This window comes from Ochlerotatus camptorhynchus, unplaced genomic scaffold (genome assembly GCF_037179485.1).
Source record: "Ochlerotatus camptorhynchus isolate MF236.1 unplaced genomic scaffold, CSIRO-AGI_Acam_v1.1 ptg000516l, whole genome shotgun sequence".
NCBI classification, from domain to species: domain Eukaryota; kingdom Metazoa; phylum Arthropoda; class Insecta; order Diptera; family Culicidae; genus Ochlerotatus; species Ochlerotatus camptorhynchus.
Window position 1 is genome coordinate 925,387 of NW_027041000.1, and position 22,139 is coordinate 947,525.

At 40.1% G+C, this 22,139-nt stretch overlaps 1 protein-coding gene and 1 long non-coding RNA gene across 3 annotated transcripts in view; both read right to left on the reverse strand.

The window, feature by feature from the left end:
- LOC135712917 (uncharacterized) overlaps window positions 1-22,139 on the reverse strand; it is a 276,389-nt gene that overhangs the window by 13,123 nt on the left and 241,127 nt on the right. The gene's annotated exons all lie outside the window — the stretch shown is intronic.
- The window catches only part of LOC135712915 (Krueppel-like factor luna), a 328,356-nt gene continuing 310,300 nt past the window's right edge, over window positions 4,084-22,139 (reverse strand). For both annotated transcript variants that reach the window (XM_065236013.1, XM_065236012.1), the window contains exon 4: window positions 4,084-7,955. In XM_065236013.1, coding sequence (XP_065092085.1) covers window positions 7,780-7,955 — 176 coding nt within the window. In that variant the 3' untranslated portion in view covers window positions 4,084-7,779. The remainder of the gene's footprint in view (window positions 7,956-22,139) is intronic.

Genomic DNA, 22,139 nt, shown 5'->3' on the forward strand with positions numbered 1-22,139 from the left:
TCTAAAGGCCAGCGCACAATAGATACGTTTTCAGGTTTTTTGACAGTTAGCATTATCTGTCAAAAAACCCGAAAACGTAACTAATGTGAGCCGGCCTTAAGTGTGCTTCTTTTTCATTTTCGTTTCTTGCTGATAGGTTGGCTAGGCGTTATAGACGAGTGCACGGGTGAACTTTTGTTCATGTACTGAAAAAAAATTGACACAACAGCGGGGCCCTGTTTACTAAAAATGAACACATGGATAATGCTCGCGTAGCATTTGAAAACGGCCTATCAACTTTTGTAAAAAACTTGCTAGGTCCTTGGTGTTGTTAGTTTGCCTGGGCGTATTCGGTTCACGCGAAGAGGACTTAACAAGTTTTTTGTACAAAAGTTGATAGGCTCGTTTCAAATGTTACGTGTTCATTTTTAGTAAACAGGGCCCCGCTGTTGTATCACTTTTTGTCGAGTGAGTGAACTCAAATACATCCGTGCACTCGTCTATTTTTGGCATTCATTTTAAAACTTCAAAAATGTACACACTTAAAATTTTTCGCCGAGGTTCCAACAGCCGAGTAGTTCTGCAATTTATTTTGCTGACATTCTGTAAAACAATTGCCGAGACTCAGCTAACTAATATCATTTGGCTGAGATATCAGCTAACAAACAGATATTTTGCAGATATATCAGCAAAAGTAAATGCCGAGGTAATCGGCTGTTGGAGATTTTAACGAGCTATATTAAGTGTGTACAGCTCTGGCTACGAAGACTTTGCTATTTCCGCTATTCGGTATTTTTCAATAAAAGTTCATTACAAAACCATTAATTTTTAATTCAACGTCAAGCCAATTAGGCCACCAACATTAGATCCGGATCTGACTTGTTGTGGCAAAGTGACTTCTAAATGTATTGTCTAACTGTAAAATTTACGTCAACGCAACGTAAACGCTTCTAAACCGGAGAGCGAGCTGCTGCATAGACAATAGACGAGTGCACGGATGGATTTGAGTTCACTCGCTCGACAAAAAGTGACACAACAGCGAAAAATGAACATATGAATAATACTCTATTGGAGGCGAACCAGCCTAAGGCTGAAAGCCTCCTAAATAAAGCTAAATAATAATAATAATACTCGCGTAACATTTGAAATGGGTCTATCAACTTGTGTACACAAAACTTGTAAGCCCTTTTCGCGCGAACCGAATACGCCCCTTCCCGATAGTGCTCTTGGTTTACGTGAGCATGCTTCGGTTCTCGTGAAAAGCACCTAACAAGTTGTTTACAAAAATTGATAATCTCTTTTCAAATGTTCTGCGAGCATTATTCATGTGTTCATTTTTAGTAAACAGAGCCCCGCTGTTGTGTCACTTTTTGTCGAGTGAGTGAACTCAAATCCATCCGTTCACTCGTCTATGTTGCATGCGACGAATGTCGTGACCCAAGATGGGAAATGACAGGTGGGCAGGAACTCACGGTCTTCCAGTGTTGGTGAGTTCTTTGCCGTTAATGTTCATGAAAAGTTCACTATTTTGCCATACAGAAATTCAAAACAAAATTTTTTATCTGCGGACTTGGACAGTTTTTGACCTGTTTCATACGACCGGAAGGTGTATGCTGGTCACAAATGCCGTGCCAAACTGATTTCCTACGCAATTAATCAATCTTTGATGTGAATTTCGCTAATAAACACGAGGAGCATTTCTTATAGCAAAACTTGCCATAACAAAATGGGCGGTTCATTTTAGTAAACAAACTAAACTTCTTCCGACTGTGTCACCTCTCTTACTCGCCTAGGTCGTGACCAACACTCTCTGCGACATAATATGATGCAAATCTTGATGAACATTTCAAATGGTCCTACCAGCTTTGATCGATTCCCTTCATCGACTTTCTCTTGTGATGACCTTTGTTATACAAACAGTTTCACACTAATTTTACCACATAGTATGATAATGGAGGTTCTTATCTAGCGTCTAAAAGTCAAATACTACAGGTGGATAGCAACTGGGTTATTAATGAAAGAGAAAGTCGATGAAGAGATTCGAGCAATGCAGATAGGACCTTTTGTAATGTTTATCTAGTAATGGCATTATTTTGTTGCATTTTGTAACATGTGTAAAAGTGCTGCGTGCTGTTAACAATGTCAATTGACGTAGGATATACGCCTTTTAAATAGAACTAAGCGATCGATTCAACCTCTGGTGATGAATAGGAGAACGTCAAAAACCATGTGAGCATAAATTTCTGCCATGAAACATAAAGCGGAACACTTTTTCACTTTTCCTGATAAATTGATACATCAGAGATGCTCCAAAACATGATCTACCGTTGAAAAATTTAAAGCTGTATCGGTTTTGCAAGGATCCTACTGGTGTTCAACAATATTTTTGTTGAGAAAAATGGCAAATTAGAATAGGGCCTTAGTGGTTATGATCTTCCGGATTTCATGTTTGTACATAGTTTGAGTACAAGTCAGTTCAGATCAGTGGAAAATCATACAATAAGACAATTACCGATGGAAATTGGCAAGATGTTGAATGAAAAAGGCTTTAATTTGCGTTGTGAAAAATGCTTTCTGATGTAAACAAACGGTTTGGTTGACGTTTCCTCTACAACTCGCGGGGGTGCACTCTACGTTGGTGGTGCATTAAAAAGGCCCATAGCTCCAGAACTGAATTTCCCGTCCGACACTGATATTCGTAGCATGCATGATATACGTCTTTTCAATACGCCTTTTTAATGTACCACCAACGTAGAGTGCACCACGATAGTTCGAGGAGAAACGTCAACCAAACCGTTTGTTTACATCAGAATAAGTATTTTCCCCAACGCAAATAACAGCATTTTTTATTCAAAATCTTGCCAATTTCCATCGGTAATTGTCGTATTGTACGATTTTCCACAAATCTGAACTGATTTGCGCCTTAACTATTCACACACAAGAAATCCGGAAGATCATAACCACTAAGGCACTTTTCTAATTTTCTATTTTTCTCAACAAAAATATTCTTGAACATCAGCAGGATCTTTTCAAAAACGTTACAGAATTAAATTTTTCAACTGTAGATTAAGTTTTGCAGCATCTCGGATGAATCAATTTATCAGGAAAAGTCAAAAAGTGTTCCGCTTCCTATGTCTCAAGGCAAAAATGTATGCTCACAATACTCTTTTTGACGTTCTCCTATTCACCACCAGAGGTTGAGTCGGTCGTTTAGTTTCTATTTAAAAGGCCTATAGAAACGAAGCGACCTCTGGTGGTGAATAGGTGAACGTCAAACAAAGTTTGTGAGCAGTGCTGTAAAATCTCGACAATACACGGTGATATTCAATGACGTTTATATAAGATTTGGGCCAACAGGCAGCTTGCTGCCGGCGCCGGTGGTGTAGTGGTAAGCGTGACTGCTTTCTCACACTCCAAGGGGTCTGGGTTCAATCCCAGCCGAGGTCGGTGGGATTTTTCTGAGGCATAAAAATATCTGGTCACGTCTTCCTTCGGAAGGGAAGTAAAGCCGTTGGTCCCAGCCCATGTGTGTTGAATGGGTGCGGTATCCTACGCAGGTGTGGAAGCTGCCTTCCTGCACATTCGATTGCCGTCAATGGATGGCAATCGATGTCCGTCGGTGATTGGCACTAGATTGCGGAACAGAGACCGACGTTAAATAAAGGAATGAAGAAGAAGAAAGGCAGCTTGCTGGTGTTAGAACAAAATGTATTGTTAACATTGCTGAGCTCTCAAGTGACGCCGTGACACATTGCATTCTGCGAACAGTGAGATTTACGTCACTGCCAACAGCTGTTTCGTGTAAAAAGATAAACAATGCAATGAAATACGAACACCACTAAACATTTGCACATTTCACTAACACCAATAAGCCTGTTGCCTAGATATAAAGGACATTGGTGATATTGTCAATTCTGCTTTGGTCACTCATTCGAGGTAAAAGTTAAAGAGCCTGAATTTACAGAGCCGACATGTCAAAATTGGAACAATCGATTGTCTGTCGAAGTCATAGGAAAAGTCATTTGAATCGAGCAGAAGACCTGTCAAATGGATAAGATGTCGCCTCTTTATAAATTCAGGCTCTTTAATGTTAGCTATGCAGCTTTGTAACGAATTGAATTATGCAAAACAATTCCATGGAACCGTTAAAGTGAACAAGCATTTACGTGCTGAACTGCTTGGATAATAATAATGTGACTCAGAATGCACGAAATTACACTTTTTGTTACCAGGAGAATATTTGTCATTGACGATAAAATTAATGAAATTTTGAGGTTTTTTTGAGGATCAAGTCTATTAGTGACTATGTGAAAAACAATTTTGTCAATATCGCGTGAAAGTCTGTCAATGACAGTGCTAAAATCAGTTCAGATCTGTAACCGTAAAATAAGACAGTTACTGGTGAAAATTGGCAAGATGTTCAATGAATAATGCTTAATTTGTGTTGTGAAAAATCCTGATTGTGACGTAAACAAACGGGTTGGTTGACGTTTCCTCTCGAACTCGCCTGGTGGTGCAACAAAAAGGCCTATTGAGCGGTACGGCTTTGACATAGGAATCAGGCTTGATGGAGCCTCGCTTGCGAGTTTGAAATGAGCCGAGTGTAGCATTTTTCTGAGGAGTAGAATGCATACTGCCAAATCATTCCACTGAGCTTCAGAGCTTGTGAGCGAAGGGCGATAAAAGTAGAGTGAGGTTTGCTGCCATTCATGTTCATGTTTTCTATCACACGCTCTTACTCTCACTCTGGGTGAACTCTGAGCTTCTTGCGTCGAACAAAAAAGTCATCCGGAGTCTCGAAAAGCGCACCTCACGTCAAATCATCCTCTCGCTGAAGCTCACTCTGCCTCTCTCACGAGGAGTTTTTGTTTACTTCTTCCATATTCCTGCCGCCACTCACTCTAAGTGAGGGCTGGTTAAATTCGCAGGACAAGAGTGTTTTAAAAGCCCCAGTGAGTTTGAGGAATTTCAACCTGATAGGAATTCATATGAAATTTACTTAGCGACAGCTGAAAATCTATTTTAGGTATATTTTTAATATCTATTTCATTGTATCAATAGCTCCGATGTGTTTTCTAGCTGGCGTAAATAAGAAATATTTGCTACAGCGCTTTGAATATCAGTACGTTTCCAGTACGATGGCATTGTCATTTTCGCGAGTGACATTGAGGCGAGTGACATTGATATAAGAACTAAGTGAGGTGATACTGTCAATATGTTAGTCAAAATTTTGTAGGTGTTGGTATTGATATTTTGCAGCACTACTGTTACCAGCGATGCCATGAATCCTGATCCTGATAAACATGCTACAGTACCTATGCGCATTTTGCTTCAAATTTAATCAATTTGACATCAAACTCAATTGAAGAATATCGAATGATTAAAAAATAATTTTCTCTTGCTAAAAATAATCATCTGATATTCTATTTTAATAATATTTTATTGAATTTCAAACTTATTTGATGATATATTAATATTCCAAAAGAATAAAATTTAAAACTGAAAAGATACATTCACAAATGATTATTTCGAATTTAATCACGCATGACTACTGCCGAAGTACTCATGGCTCGTACTCAAAATAATCAAGATGATCCCAGCTTTTTACGTGTTCAAAAATCATTATACAGGACATCGTTGGCTGGTTCTGATGTTTTTCATGCTAATTATATTTTTAATTCGCTGGTGCGTCCAGATTCCAAGTGGATTTTTCTACCATCAAATCAATTCAATAGTCAATCAACCCTTTGATTTATCAAACAAAACTACGTACGGGTAGGTGTATTCATGTCATGGCATGTGCGTAAAGCAATTCGATATTGGTGTAGAAATTTGCCTATGACATTTGAATTGTGAGACTAATTCATCTACTGGAAGCTATTGCCTTCTTTCCTAAGCACATGTGTAACCGAAACCAATTGTGACAGACTGATCTTATGGATAAGACATATTGAACGAAACATTATAATTCATTATGCACGTTCCTACAATCCTACAAGTTAGAGTGAATGCAGCTACGGGTTTCACAACTACTAGGTATGTGTGTGTGTGTATGTGTCACTTTTTGTTTTGTAATTCTCTTTTGTTTTGATTCCTACTATACAATTCATATTAATTCATTGCTAGTCATTGCCATTTTACTCTACTTGTCTTGTGATTTTTTGTTGTTGTTGCTGTTGCTGTATAAATTTGACCACCGTCGGTCACTCAAAAAATGCTGTATGCAGATCACAGAAATTGCATCACGCAAACGATAGGTTATGTTTCTTCTTCTTATTCTGTTCGTCGATCTCCGCGGTCGATGAGAATCGCTTTTGGTTTTTAGTGTGTGTATTGTTTGTGTCAATGTATTGTTGCTGTTGCACAGTCATGGATGTGTGGGTTTTGTGAGCATGTCAATGTTAGGTATTTTATTTATTTGTTTCAAGATGGAAAACAAGCTTAAATATGCTTCTGTTCTAGGAAGTACTGAAGCCACCAGCATTAAATTGAACGAAATGGTAAAACTTCAAACATTGAAGTGGCGCTGCATTGTTTATACATATAGTTTTCCTAAGGTAACATTAAGAATTATAAAATTCAAGGACAGGATATGTTTAATTTTCCGTTTTATAAAGATTAATTGAACAGAAAGCGAAATTAATAGAATCATGTTGCAGTTTTAGCAAAGTTAAACTTCCCTTCGATCTTATCCTAATCGAAATGTATTTGTGTTTTTGGCAGTGATGTTTTCCTTTATATTGTTGGATAATAGTTTTCCTCATTTGTTTACTTTGCTAACCTGATGGGAATATGAGAACATAGTGTTTTCTTTCTTGACTCGACTTGTTGCAAATAAACTTTTTTTTTCTCACGAAAAATAAAACAAACGAAAACAAAACAAAAACCTACGATCTAAAATGGCCACATTCGATACGAAATCTTAACGCTCTAACTTAAAGAATGTTCTATCTCTTTGACTACAACAACGAAGGCATACTTAAGGAAACTACACTCCAATTAAGCTACAAGAAAACGCTCCATTGAATGCTGATGTGGTAAAACATGTCGGTTCTGGAACCGCGTCGAAGGGGTGATGTGATTCTTAAAACTAATTAAAATACAAAGAGACATTATCGCTTATATAACAATCCTCGCTTACACATTATATAATACCAATATTCAAATTTTGGTTTTCCGAAAACGCTTGGAATCTTCACACAAATGTGCATCTGGGTTTAATCTTCTTTTTTCATCTCTGTTGTAAAATCAGTTTACGTTTGCTGGGCGCCTTCCTATCTCTCACTCGCGTTTCTAAAAAACTTACGTCCTGGTGTATAATAGTCTAATGAGAAAACTTTTCTAGATAATGATGTGTTTATTCGGGGACGATTGTGAGAATGAGCGGGATCATACCGACGACGATGATAATGATGATGATGATGATGATGTTTGTGTGTGTGTGTGATGATGACAATGTCTAAAAGGGAGGGGGTTCATCCTAGTCTTCTAAAGTTTCGTAAATGTCTGAATGTGAGTTTGTTTAGAGAAAATACTTTTCATACGGAATCATCTCAGCGTGTTGGCGACGATTGCACAACACACACTAGCTTCTTGAGTTTTTCAGTTGATGTTGTTGTTGTTTGGTAAATTTTGTTATTGGTTTTGTGATTGTGTGTCTGTTGTGTAAGTGTGTGTGTGTTTAGGTGTGGGTTGGTTTTTGGCCTTAGGATGATACAAGCTCATTAAATCGGGTGCCAGGGGGGGTACTTCACTTCCTGCTGGTCTTCTTCCTATTCCTACTTTTGTTGCTGGCGCTGTTTAGGCATGACGTTTCATGTGCAGGGCCAGATGGTCCGAGCGGGAGAAACATCGGTCACAGTGTCGGCACTTGAACGGTTTCGCTCCGGTGTGCTTCCGGTAGTGACGGGTCAGCTCGTCACTGCGGGCAAAGCGCCACTCGCATCCTTCCCAGGAGCACTTGTAGGGTTTTTCGCCTGGAATAAGAGGAAACGGAAAGAAAGATTAGTTATTAGTTTTTACGAAATGTATAGTTATCAGCTTTCTTATAGAGCAGATATTCCTGGCATACCAAGAACACCTCAAAATTAATCATATCGTACGACTATTTTCCACATAGATGGTGCTGTTCCTCTGGTAGGAAGTGATAAAAATCCCCATATAGAAGTTGAGAGAAGTGGAAATAGTTCGCTTTCGGTGCATATTCAGGTAAAAAAAAGTGAACGACCACCTAAATAAATTAGTCAAGGACTTTGTCGTTTAGTTTTTCCCGGAAATTATTGTGAAACAAGCTACAATTAAATAAAAATGATTTTTCCCCATACAGTTTTACCTGCTTACTACCAGTCCCCAGAGAGCCAAAACATTCAAATTTGAGAGAGAAAATTCTCTCTCACGAGCTCAATCTCTCAAAATGACATGTATTTTGATGACACTCGATTTGTGATTTCCCTTTCACAGAATACAAAATAGAGTACCTGTCACTACAAAACATGTCTGGAACCTCTATACATGCATTTAATTTAACATTTGAAGTCCCTCCTTTTTTACATATTCTGCACAAAAGATCTTTCTGCCCCGCCTTATACACAAAAATTGGCGGGAAATTCTGTGAGGGGTGAGCTATTTTGTGTGTAGAATGTGTAAAAAAGGAGGGACTTCGAATATTAATCTGAATGGATTCTCTGCTTGGTCGTCAAGCAGTTCAGTTCGGTGTTAGCTCGCTCTCTCTTTCGAGGTTTGTCGTGCGTGTGTGTATCCCGAAATGGGGAAGCATCGGTCGCGAAGCCCGGTGAAAGTCCAGGACCCCGGTGAAGGAAGCTCCGGTGTGGTTTGCTGTTCTCCCCATGGATGGGAATATCCAGCCAGCTGTGTTGGAAAAACGCAGCAAGAAGAGGAAGAAGAATTGAGGCCAGTCCGATGTCACTGCGACGAACAACAGTGATGTTGGAGATTTCGGTGACGCTTCCGAAACCGAGAATACTACCGAAATGAGCACGGCAAAAGAGAAGCTATCTCCATTGGTAGTGAAAAATGCCCATCTTAATGTACTCATCGCGGAGCTAGCGACGCTGGGCGTTAAAGCCGAATACAAGGTGGGCAGATTCGGCACTAAGGTGGTGCTCCGTACCGAAACGGAGTATGACGTGGTCGTCGCCCACCTGAGGACTTCCAAGGTGGAATTCTTTACCCACGACATTCCCGGTAAGAAGCCGTTCAAGGTCGTCATCAGGGGCCTACCAAACTTCAACCCGAAGTTTATCGAATCAGAAATCAGGGACCGGTACAAGCTGGCCCCAAGTGCTGTGTATCGAATGACAAGAAGAGACGAGAATGTGAAGGCGTATCCGGATAGCCTTTTCGTGACGCTCAACGCACTGAAAGCCATCCGGTCCATCATTTCCATCATCGTCCGCTGGGAGCCATATCGTGGCGGCCATCGCGATGTGACTCAGTGCCAGCGGTGTATGAACTTCGGACACGGTTCCTGCAACTGCAACATTAGGGCACGATGCGGAAATTGCGCTCAATACCATGCCACCTCCGAATGTGCAGCGGATGAAACTGTGACGTCCAAATGCGCCAACTGTGGTGGTGCTCACCAAGGATCTGACAAGCAGTGCCCTTAACGCGAGGATTTCAAACGTATCCGAAAACAGGCGTTCACCAACAATCAATCAGGACGAAGGAAGGATAAGGCTCTGGCTTTCAGGGCAGAGGACTTTCCGCCTCTTCATGGACAAGCGAATCCAAGGGTGCGATCCGCCCCCTTCAAGAAACGTTTGGATCTTCTGCCGGACTAAGCTCTCCATCCCCCCTGGGTTCTAAAGACAACCAACAGCTCAACCAAATAATCCCGATCTGTTCTCAGCCGATGAATTGATGGAGATTTTCATCAACATGACCGGTGCTCTACGTAAGTGTCACAATAAGCCCGAACAGATCCAAGTGCTCGGTAAGTTCATCATCCAGTATGGTGTCTAAACCGCTAACTATCGCTAACTGGAACGCTTGCTCTGCAACAGCAAAACAGATTGAGCTTGCCGACTTCCTCCGCAAGCACAGCATCGACGGGGGCCTACTAACCGAGACCCATCTAAAGTTCGGCGACAGCTTCTGGTTGCCTGACCACAAAATTATCCGGCTTGATCGCACTAGCTCCAAGGGGGTGGTGTAGCGGTCATCGTCAGAAAGGGAATCAAGTTTTGCACTCTGCCCCAAATCCGCACTTCTATCATCGAGGCCATTAGTTTGGAGGTAGAATCACCAACTGGAAACGTTCGGTTTATCGCTGTTTACTGCCCACGCCAGTGTACCGCAAGCAATGGACTAGGAATCCAATTCAAGAAGGACCTGACCGCCATCACCCGTACTAGCTCCCGATTCATCGTTGGGGGCGACCTGAACACCCGCCATGAAGCTTGGCGGAACTACCAGAGGAACCGGAACGGATGTCTATTGTTCGACCACGCACAACATGGGCTGTACACTGTGCAATTTCCGGACGAACCAACCCTCCACCCTGGACTTTTTCCTGTCAATCATCGGACTATCCAAGCCGGAAGCGAACAACGATCTCAGCTCTGACCACCAACCGGAGGTGACTGAAGTCGGTGTCAACGTGGTTCCTGCTAGAAGCTGCTTGCGTAAAGACTATCACCATGTCGACTGGGTGCAGTACGGACGAATGGTGGACAGCAACATCGATGAAAATCCACTGCTCGACACCGTACATAGATAGAAATCTCCTTATACCTTTTGGCAAATTTCTATTGCTGAATATTCATAAAATGTATAAGTCAACTAATAAACAGACACCTTGTAAAAAGTTAATGAAGATCATGTGTGAAATTAAATGTATAAGCGGTCACACATAACTTTTATGCATTCTTAAAGGACCTATGTGGGTTGTCTTATGGAATGTATAAGGCTGATGTTTTGGCAACAATGTATAAGTGAAACACATGAATAAAACAATTGATTTTCGTTTTGTGTAGATGACATCGAATGGGCGCACAGAGTAGTATTTGTTCTAGAAAGCTGGCCAAAAGTCCGGAAAGCGAAATGTATGAACCAAATTTTGACGTAGGACTACGTCTTTGATTTCTATATGGGGGTACACTTTGTGAAAACCAAAAATGGAACATGTAACAAATTAAGAAAGATTTTGAACGTTAATAACTCAGCTGTCCCTGGTCCAATTTCAATAATTTTATCACCAATCGATCAGAAATATGGCTACAAATCGATAACAATGCTTCCGAATGTTGATTTTCAACAAGAAACTATTGAAAAACTGGTAAATGTCCAGCATTGTCCAAAAGCGTCGAATTAACTAACAAATCCACCAATCACCTACATGCATATGCTGCTTCCCCAGCACAGTCGTCAGAGAGTAGTAAGTAGACGAAACAAGTCGAAGTGGCATTCGCCTCCAATCCTCGGGCGCGTGCGAATAGGGAGGATGGAATTGTGTAATATTTTGCACACTCATCGTCATATTCAGAACCAGCCATAACCAGAACCTATTGAAAAGTGACGCGAGATTTGCTTTCCATTCTGAGCTCCAATGCTACCGACGCCAGGGAGGCAGCTCCCGCACCTGGACCCTACCAATCGACCCATCAACTCAACCGGGGACCAACGGCTTTACATCCCATCCGAAGGAAGGCGTGATCAGAGATGTTATGTCTTAGAACATGCCGGTGGCGCCGACTGAGATTGGACCCAGGCCTGCTGAGCAGAGAGGTAATCACGCTTTCAAGGTGATATCACGGCGAATGAGAACGACCCAAATTTGAGTTTAGTTATCTCAGAAATAAGAAATAATGTGCAGGAACTCAGCGATGAGTAAATTCGCCTCATGTTTTCCCAGGTTTTTCTAGGATTTTCCAGGGAAAAATTCCAGAATTTGAGAAAAGTAAAGATTGGATTCACTCTGTCTATTGGTACTACTCCGAGACTGAATAAAATTTTCGTCAATTTCCTCATTTTCTGGCAAATTTTTTAGGTTTTCCACAGGAAACCATGAGACAAATTTACTCATCGCTGAGATCCTGCACTTTTGGCGATTATGAGTGAACTAAACTCAACTTTGGGCCGTTCTCATTCGCTGTGTACGCAAAAGGAAAAGAGCCAATGTCGCTACTTGATAGCAAACTACTCATAATGGGAGGAGTCTTTGTAGTTTTTATACCACTTGGTTGCACATCATTCTGCTTTAACCTGAAAAGATATAAAAGAGCGCTGCTGTATGGCATTAGCTCATTTTCGCTTCGGACGGCGTGGTGAACAGCAATAGCAGCAGTAGGAAGGTGGTGGCTAGTCCACTCCTTCACACCTAACAAGCAACAATGGACTGGTCGTGGCAAAGAAGGAAATGCTCTGGTAAAGGAGATGCCAAGCGTCATCGCAAAGTTCTTCGAGATAACCGCCATCGGTCGTCTGGCTCGCCGTGGTGGTGTCAAACGTATCTCCGGTCTGATCTACGAGGTGTGCTGAAGGTGTTGCTTGAAAATGAGGTCCGTGATGCTGTCACCTACACTATACACGCCAAGCGTAAGTGGCCATGGATGTCCTCTTCAATAAAACGGCCCTTTTCAGGGCCATCAAGCTTACATCAGTAAAGAGTTGGAATAGAATATATCTGTGCTTGTTTGTCCATATTCCGTACCACAAGCCCCCAACGACCACACAAAATGCTCTCCAGAGTTGTAATCTTTTAACCAAACTTGGAAGCAGGGGTGCAAGTGATTTTGATTGATTCTCTTAATCAACTTTCTCTTTGAAAAAAATACTTCAAATTTGGTACGCCTACAATTCAAAAACGGAAAGAGATGAGATAATTAAAAGAACTAAATGCTCTTCACATTTATTCCGTTCCCTAGCGGTCCTACGTTAAGCTTCCGTTCGTGTCCCTAGGCACAGACCCTTCTACTTTTTTTCGGTGTTTTTAGTAGCAACACATCTTGCTCATGACATAACCACTAATGAGTTTTTAAACCCTCCTGCCTGTCAATATCTTAGCCTCTGGCGCAGTCAGTTGTGTTGTTAATAAAAGTGCGCGGTGTTAAAATTTGAAAACTTGAATTTAAAAGGTGCTAGACAACATGAATCGAATTTTTAACGGTAAGTAGATTGTTTTTGAAGATTTTGCATGTTTCAACACATAATTTGAACTCATAGTTTAATGCAATGCAATAATGCAATGCATTTGAAAGAAGTTAGCAATTGCATGAACTTTAACTAACGGTTTTAAACTTACTGGGCATTTGCGGGCAAGTTGTATTATACCATTTTAAAGCTCAATGTTTAAGGAATACAATGACATAATAAAATCTTCCTCATGTTTACTCTTTTTTCGATTTATTGCCAATTGACGTAAAGATGTTTATTTTTAAAATTTTGTTCGTTGAACTGTTTTTCCAGAGTCTGAAACATCGCATCGTTTTATATCAAGGCAATATTTATGCCAGATAATGGAATCATGTTCCAAAAAGGTACTAAATGACCGATTATTGTTTGTTGAAAGCAAGCTGGCCAACATTTTGAGATGTCCTTCTGAAGGCAAGGCTACACTTAAGCGTGAGTTCTGCCACTTCAAATCCGATTTTAAAAAAAGATGGATAGCCTCTCTTAAAAAAAAGATGGATAGCCTCTCTTTATCGCAAAAGTTTTTTCATCAGTGCCAACCACGAATGGTTGAATTCTAAAATTCAATTCACTTCTTGGTGTCCTCCAGCATGCAGAAAAGGACATCCATTTAAGAAGTTTGAAGATTTAAGTGAGAGGTCAAAGCGTAGGAGAATTTCAGAATTCAGAGCAACCTCTTCGGTTAACGAATTGACATATGCTACACAAATGGGTCAGCTAGAGTCGGTGTATAATGAGTCACGCCAAGAGAAAAACAGTTGAACTCGCATCACGGTTTTCGGAATATTCCCATTCTTTTCACTTGGCAACAGAGGACTTCTACAACAACTTCAAATGACTTCTAGCGAGAGAAAAAATATTGCGGCTGTAGTAAATCATTATATCAGTGATTTTGTCAAATTATCTTAACAAAAAATAGTAGAAATTCTCATAACTAATCATTACCGAGCGTATCCCATGACAATTTAACGCTCACTGCGTGTTTATGCTCATTTCTTCGATTATATTTTATATTTTATTGCAATACCTTTCGTGGACCTTTCATAGGATCGTAATGTTTATTTATTTTGCACGATAGGTAGCCGGTTTGACAGTTCAATAGGTAGACTTGGCTTCACTCTTGGCGTGACTCATTATACACCGACTCTAGGGTCAGCGATCTGTTGGAAATACAGCTGCTGCAAATGTAATAAAATCAGTAGTAGCATTCCCCTCGACAGCTACGAAACTTAATCGAGTTATCCTTAACCCCCATCCAAAATATCCTCGTCAACATGCGCCTGAAAAAGCTTTAGCTATTTTTGTTGAGGCTGACTTGACGAGAAAGCAATATGAAGTTATTCACATGGCAGATAAATCGATCTACCCTTGTTATTCGGTTTTGAAACAAGCAAAGAATCACTATTACCCAAAGGAAGAAGCCATTACAGTTACCGAAATACGCGCGGAAGTACGTCTTCAGGATCTACTGGATCACACGGCATTAGGGCTTTGCAAGTATCTGGATGAAGTTTTGGAGCAGTTATCGGACGAATAAAAATGCAGTATGCAGCTGTTGACCAAGTGGGGATGTGACGGATCTCAGCAGACGCACTATAAGCAGAAGTTTGACGATGCGCAAGCTGATGATACAAATATTTTCCAAAGTTCATTAGCACCAGTTCGACTGATTACTATATAGTTGGTGGTGAGACAAAGTTGATATGGCAGAATCCGGTTCCGTCATCACCAAGATATTGCCGTCCAATAAGGGTTCGTTTTATTAAAGAAACTAACGATATTACGGTTGAGGAAATTTCGTATATTGAGAAGCAAATAGAGAACCTTCAACAAACGGAGATCAAGATAAACAAAGATAAATTAGTAAAAGTTAGTCATGTCTTATTTTCAACAATGGTGGACGGCAAAGTATGTAACTCTGCTACAAGTACTTCTTCGACAATGAGATGCTACATTTGTGGAAAAACTTCTAAGAGCTTCAACAGTCTTGACAAACTTCAGCCTTCTAATCCAAAATCTTTCAAATTTGGGTTGTCAATTTTACATGCAAGGATTAGATTTTTTGAAAACTAAACAGTTTGGATTAAGAAAGGGGTACTCCACCAATCACCAGCTAGTACGAGTGATGAATAACATCCGAAGTAACAAAGCGGTATCCAAGTCCACAGCCATGGCATTGCTAGACGTCGAAAAGGCCTTTGACAATGTTTGGCATGACGGACTTGTGTACAAGCTTTGTAACTTCAACTTCCCATTACATCTGGTTAAAATCACCCGTAACTACCTCCAGCAAAGGTCATTTAAGGTATCGTTGAATGGTTGTCTTTCCGACACGTTTTCCATCCCAGCAGGAGTCCCGCAAGGCAGTCTGCTGGGCCCCTTGCTTTACAGCATTTATACTTCCGACATTCCTCCCCTCGGTGACGGTTCCTTGTTTTTCCTGTTCGCAGATGACACCGCAATAGCCGAACAAACTTCAACGATGCCTTAACACCTTTGCTGATTATGCCACCACGTGGAAAATCAAAATCAATGCTTCCAAAACACAAGCGATCATGTTCCACCATCGGTAATCACTCAAACTAAGACCGGATCCCTCTTGTACTGTAATCATGGATGGCACAAGGGTTGAGTGGTTCGCCGAAGTAACCCTCGGGATGTTGTTTGTCGAAAAGCTCCTATTCCGCTCGCATGTGGAGAAAACCGTAATCAAGTGTTCCGCCTTGGTTAGGTATCTGTATCCGCTGATTTGCCGTAGATCCCGCCTCTCAAGGGTGAACAAACTGACTGTCTACAAACAAATCGTAGCACCTGCAATCCTCTACGCAGCTCTGGTGTGGGAATCATGTGCACAGACTCACAGGAACAAAATTCAGGTTACTCAGAATAGAGTGCTGAGGATGGTACTTGATCGTCCTTTCGACACTAGAATAACAAATTTACACGAAGAGGCAGGCATTGCCGAAATAGATTCCAGAATTAACGAAATTAAAACTTAATTTGATAAGCAATTTGTATATAGTAGATTAGGTGTATATAGTAGTTGTAGTTGTAAATAGTAGTTATAAGTGGTATCCTTTTTCAAATCTAAAACAAACCAATCCCACCAAGGTGGTCATTCTTAAAACATACCTGATAGGACTCGGAACTTTGAATAATAATTGAAAATTTCAAAGGAACTAAAGTTGAAAAGACGCATCTGTCACTTGATAAGTAATACATGTAAACCACACAAATACAAGAAATAAAAATCATTTACATGTCATGTCGAAAAAAAAAAATGTTTTGCACTAATGGCTTGGTGTTCAAATTGCAGCACTACGGTCTTCCAACCTTCCTAGAGAAGCTAATTAACAAATACCTATCGAACAGCACGTTCCGAGTCTCTCTGAATGGCATCACATCGGATGCTTTCAACATCGGTGCTGGGGTTCCACAAGGGAGCATCCTTAGCCCCATTCTATTCAACCTGTTCACCTCCGATATGTCGGTTCTCCCTGATGGTGGATCGTTGTCTCTGTTCGCAGATGACACATCCATCGTCTACAAGAGTAGGGTCATCGGAGCTCTAACTGCCAAACTTCAGAGAGGCCTGGACGTCTTGTCTGAATATTTCAACTGCTGTAAGATCTGTATCAACGCAGCAAAGACCCAGTTCATCATATTTCCACACTCTAAATCTCCCAGACTTGTTCCGTCGGTGAATAATAAGATCTGCCTGAACGGCACAGTGGTGGAATGGTCAAAAGAGGTAGTCTATCTCGGCTTAACACTAGACAGCAAGCTGATTTTCAGCGAGCACGTTGACAAAACCAAGTGTAACATCTTGATAAGATCACTGTATCTACTCATCAACAGGAGGTCTACTCTATACCTGAAAAATAAGCTTGCTGTCTACAAACAAATCATCCTTCCCGTAATAGAATACGGGATGCCAATCTGGGAGAGTTGCGCCAAATGCCATCACCTTAAAGTCCAAAGGAACCAGAACAAGATCCTTAGGATGGTCCTAAACAGTTCCCCGTGGTCTAGACATTCTGAGATCCATCCTGGCTGGACTTCAGACATTAGAAGAACGGAGAGTTTTTATCCTGGAAAGGTTCAGAGACACCTGTCGGAGATCAAATCATCAGATCATACGTGATCTAGCACGTTAAGTTATGTTATACTTATAGTTAGGTAGGTTATCACTTTTTTCAATTCAAACAAAACACCTCCTCAAAGGGGCATTCTGTAAACTAGTTGAAAAACGCAAATATTAAATTAGAACATCAAATTAAACAAAGATGAAGAGCCAGGTAGGCTAATCAATTAAAATGTTAAATCATAATCAACAAAAATAAACATAATTTTACTACACTACACTGTCCTCTGTGAACAATTAACGTAAAACAGATTATGGGTGGTTTCGATAGATGTCACCGCAAACAACAACAGTGACAGCTGATGGAACATGAATGCAAAAGCTTGACAAAATGATTAATAGGCTCCTATAGTCATGTCTGGTACCCTATTAGCATGAAGAGAAAAAAAACGAAATATTCACCGATAAAATTGTTCACATAATTGTTTGCAATGTGATTTCTGAAATGAAATGTATGTGTTAGACACATAACCGCTTTCATGCAGCATTAATTAAATGTTATGTGTGATGACACATGGACAATATAGTTTATGGCACATAGTTTTCATTTGACAATTGATATGTTTAATTGTTTGTTTGTTTATATTAATATTTATACATTACTTATATAAAATATCTGAAAACTTTAAAGAGTACAAGATGTTTTATTAAATCTTCCTCCAAGTGATTACTCGGCAGAACATTTGCTATGCATTACTGCGCTGGCTTCCATTGCCGTACCCTCATCTGAAATATTTTCAGGTTGTCCTTTGTTTCCCAAATAATCGATGTGTATTCAAACTCTTCGCCTAAAAATAAAATAACATTGTGTAAAACATATTATTATACTTATTTTTATCATATTCACCATCAAAAACGTACAGTAACTCTTCGGGTTAGTCCAAATCTTCGAGCACAACTTTCGCGAACTGGTTTTCAGTTTCGACCTCCATTTTGCACTTCTTTCTTCCATGGTCAGGCTGGGGTGAGAATTCTTGCGTCACTTTTCAAAAGGTCCTAAGTAATAAATGTAAACAAATCGAGCTAAGCGATACAACCTATTGCTCTTCTATCATTGTATGTGATACAAAAACACCCATCCAAATTTACTTTCATTTATTTAAGACAATCATAGGTCAAAAATTGTCCAATGTACCGTTTGAAATGATGGCTACATGATTGTTACTTCGTTCATTCGGACTGCCTAACATGATTGGTGCTCATTTTCTGAAGGCGGGCCAATCTAAAGTTAGGTATTCTACTCTGAAATCTGTGAAAGGGAATCTATTATCATGTAGAACAAAACGTCCAATGTATCACTCATTGATTATGTCATTGAGAAAAACCGTCCAATGTAACATGTGAGATGTAGAACTTGACTAGTATTGTAGTATAAAATTCAAAGAAAAATTGAGATTTTACCGTTTCTACTGAATTTTCGACGTTATTATTCTCTGACTACATTAAAAATAGTATGGCAAAATGTATTGTTTCTAAACAGTTAAAATAACAATCTGTCGAACTTCAACATCGATTTTCTCAAAATGGTGGATATGTTACATTGGTATATTTAAAAAGTGACGCGAGAAATAGCTCTCGGGCTAGTTCAATCCGTGAATTATATCAGCACCTCACACTAACCGGAGCAACACAAAGAAATTTAAAATTCATTTTGCATTTCCGTCCATGTTTGCACCGGAGGTCTTAAACATAGTTCTCCGCTAGGTCAGCTAGATTCTGAGCATGAAATACGTACATTCCGAGCACGTCTAGGCTACTTTTCTGTGACTGTAAAAAAGCGAGGAAAAGAGAAAGCTGTCTCTTTTATTACGAAGATGCAACTTTCCCCGCATGACCAAAAAAAAAAGAAAAAAGAAGAAGAATCATTTCAGATTCGACTAAAACACTGCGGAAATCCAGAATTCCGTGACCGTTTCGCGTGCACTTTTTCTGCCATCCACCCCCATAGTGTGCTTATTTGTGAAGTGAAGAAGATTTGCTGCTGATTTCCGGCAATAGAAACCCACATAGCAGCCAGCTGAGACGAGACGAGACGAACGACCCTCCCCTTACTCTCCGTTATGTTGTCGCAAACTGCCTGCAAGGCTTCTGCCAACAGTGCATAGACAAATGTTTTGGACAAACTGAAGGATGCGATGTGGTTGCAGTTTTTCTACGGCTTTCCTGTTCTTTTTTCTGCCTCTCAACTCCGTCGGAATTCGCGTTGCTCTAAGGAGTAGCGCTTTTACATAACCTTGCTCACTGCAATTGTACAGGGCTGGTCAAAACTTGAGTGCACATAAACATTATTGCGTTGATTTGAATAAACATTACCGTGAAGATCGAACCACAGAGCTAAAGTTTTGACCATTACTGTTTACGTGCATGAGGGTGCAACTATTTTTCAGAAGCAAAGTAGCCAAGCTCGGTAAGGGCAAACGCTGTGCATATTTGCTCTGAGTTTCTGGAGCATGCAGATCTCGATTCCTCTACTCTAGTTGAACCCACCAGACGAAACAAAAACTGTGAAGGAAAAGGGAAAATCGGGAAAAAACCGCAGCTACAGCTTCCGTTTCCTCTAATTGCCGGCGGGACTTTGCTCCGCTTTTTTGTGAGTGTGGCTGTTTGTTTTAAAGTTTTAATTGTATCTAACGAATGTGTAACTGTCTTGTGCCGCTTTTCCCTAACGCAGCGCAACGCCCTGACGATAGTGTCAAAATTCAAACAGCTAGAAAAACTTTTCCCTTAACACGAATTTGCTTCCCCGAAAACCGCACAAAATTTGATAAATATTTCAATTTTATACTTCCAGCCGACTTGCTTGTTCCGGATTAATTTTGCTCATTTTACACACTAAGAGTAAGCGATAATTTGCACACTAAAGTTGAGGCACATTTTTCAAGTAGTACATTTACCCATTATATGAACCACACTCTTCCTTCCCAGGCTACCCGAGGATTCGTTGACTGACTTCCGGTAGTCCCGTATCCTTTCCGTTTCGCCATCATGCAGGAGGCAAAAAATGTTATTCCCCTCTTGGTGTACTGTGCGCTAGTAGAATTCATATTACAACCAACTACACCAGCGGAGCTCTGCCGAGTGAAACGGAAGCACTACCGAAAGGACTCGACGTCCCGTGTCGGTTGGTAACGCTACACGGCACTACACCGGGAGACAAAGAAAAATGGATATAATTTATTAGAATTAAGCAAAAGCATTCCCTAAATTTGTTTACATTAATATCGGAGGCAAGAAAACGATAAGGTTCGCTGTGCGCTCGGAACTAGTGTTAGCTAGACAGTGTGTTACACTGTGGTGCTATTCAATTCTAAATTGGTCCGCTGTGAAGCCTTCCACGAATTCGAATATGGGCAATAATTTCTCATCCAGTTACATTGTAGTGATCTAAACGAATTCAATCGTCGTAAGCCCGAAGTCACTTTAATAACAGTGGACACATATTTTAAACAACTACGTTGTTTGTTGATCAATATGACTACGTCATTGTCTTATCTGCATCACGAAACCGTATAAGGTTTTGAACGCTTGATAATCGTAATCAATTACAGGCAGCCAGATTAAAAGTAAATCTGGACGTAGATTCCAACGCACCACTGCATCCCTAGTGATTGGATCAAGAAACTTTTGATTAATTATACTTTGACGAGTATGGTAGATCACTACTTCGGTATAAGCAACCATTTCCGTCATATCTAACACAAACATCAAACATATCAATCGTTTCGATGTGAACGAATCAATCATACGTTTGGAACGATAGTTTAGTTCCAATGCTACAAAACAAAGTCTGTAATCTAACATCCATTCTTCTCGAAAACTATCGAATTAATTTTTTTTTCTGGCTTCGTCCCTATACTAAAGTGAACCTAATGACTTTTCAATGTGTTCGGATGGAATTGAAACTCGTATGAAGACGAAATTGGAATCAAGAAGCAATGTTACATTTTTATCAATATCTCAATATCTGTGACTCTTCATCAAATACAACGGTATGGATAAAACTCTAGCAGTTAATGTTTTGAAATGTAGTTTTTGGTATAGTCACATCAATAATCTCACGACGTTAGGCATATGGTCGTTAGGCATACGGACGTTAGGCATACGGACGTTGGGCATCATGGACGTTAGGCATAATCTACCCGATGAATTCCAGAAGGATGATAATGGGGACCGTCTATTGATTGCTGACATCGGTGACAATAATGAAAGAGCCTTAATTTTTGGGACTCATGAAAACTTACGACGTCTTGGACAGGCAAAGTATTGAGTGGCAGATGATACGTTTGTCACAGTTCCTTGTTTGTTGTGGCAACTCGTCACTGTTCATGGAAGTATCGCTCCCTCACATCAACAGACGGTTCCGCTAGTTTTCATTCTGATGACAACAAAACCATAATCGTTGTATCGAAAAGTATGGCAGGAAATCCTGGAAGCAACAGGTATGTTTTTTGTTATTGAATGAAAAACCACAGAATTCACCATTCTTTATTTCATGAGCTGTTCTTTGGCATCATCTTTCATTCAACCTTAGCTGTTTTTTGTTATTTAATGAAAAATTTGCATGAGCTGTTGTTTGAGGAAAACCTTTTCTTCTTTGACAATTGCAATATGTGTTACAATAAATGTATGATGTTTTTATTTCTAGATGCGCTATCGCTACTAATCTTGAATCATAGTAAATATGCAACTACGTCACTTATGATATGATAAATAATGGATTCCAAACTGTGCTTCTTAAATAAACTGTGTTTGTTTAACTTGTATCACCTTTTCTTAAACGCTTAGCTTAATTAAAGCAATGTTTACTATGCTCGAAACAGGTTTCTAGAGTAGCACAGCAGTAAGGTATTTTATGTCTAACGTC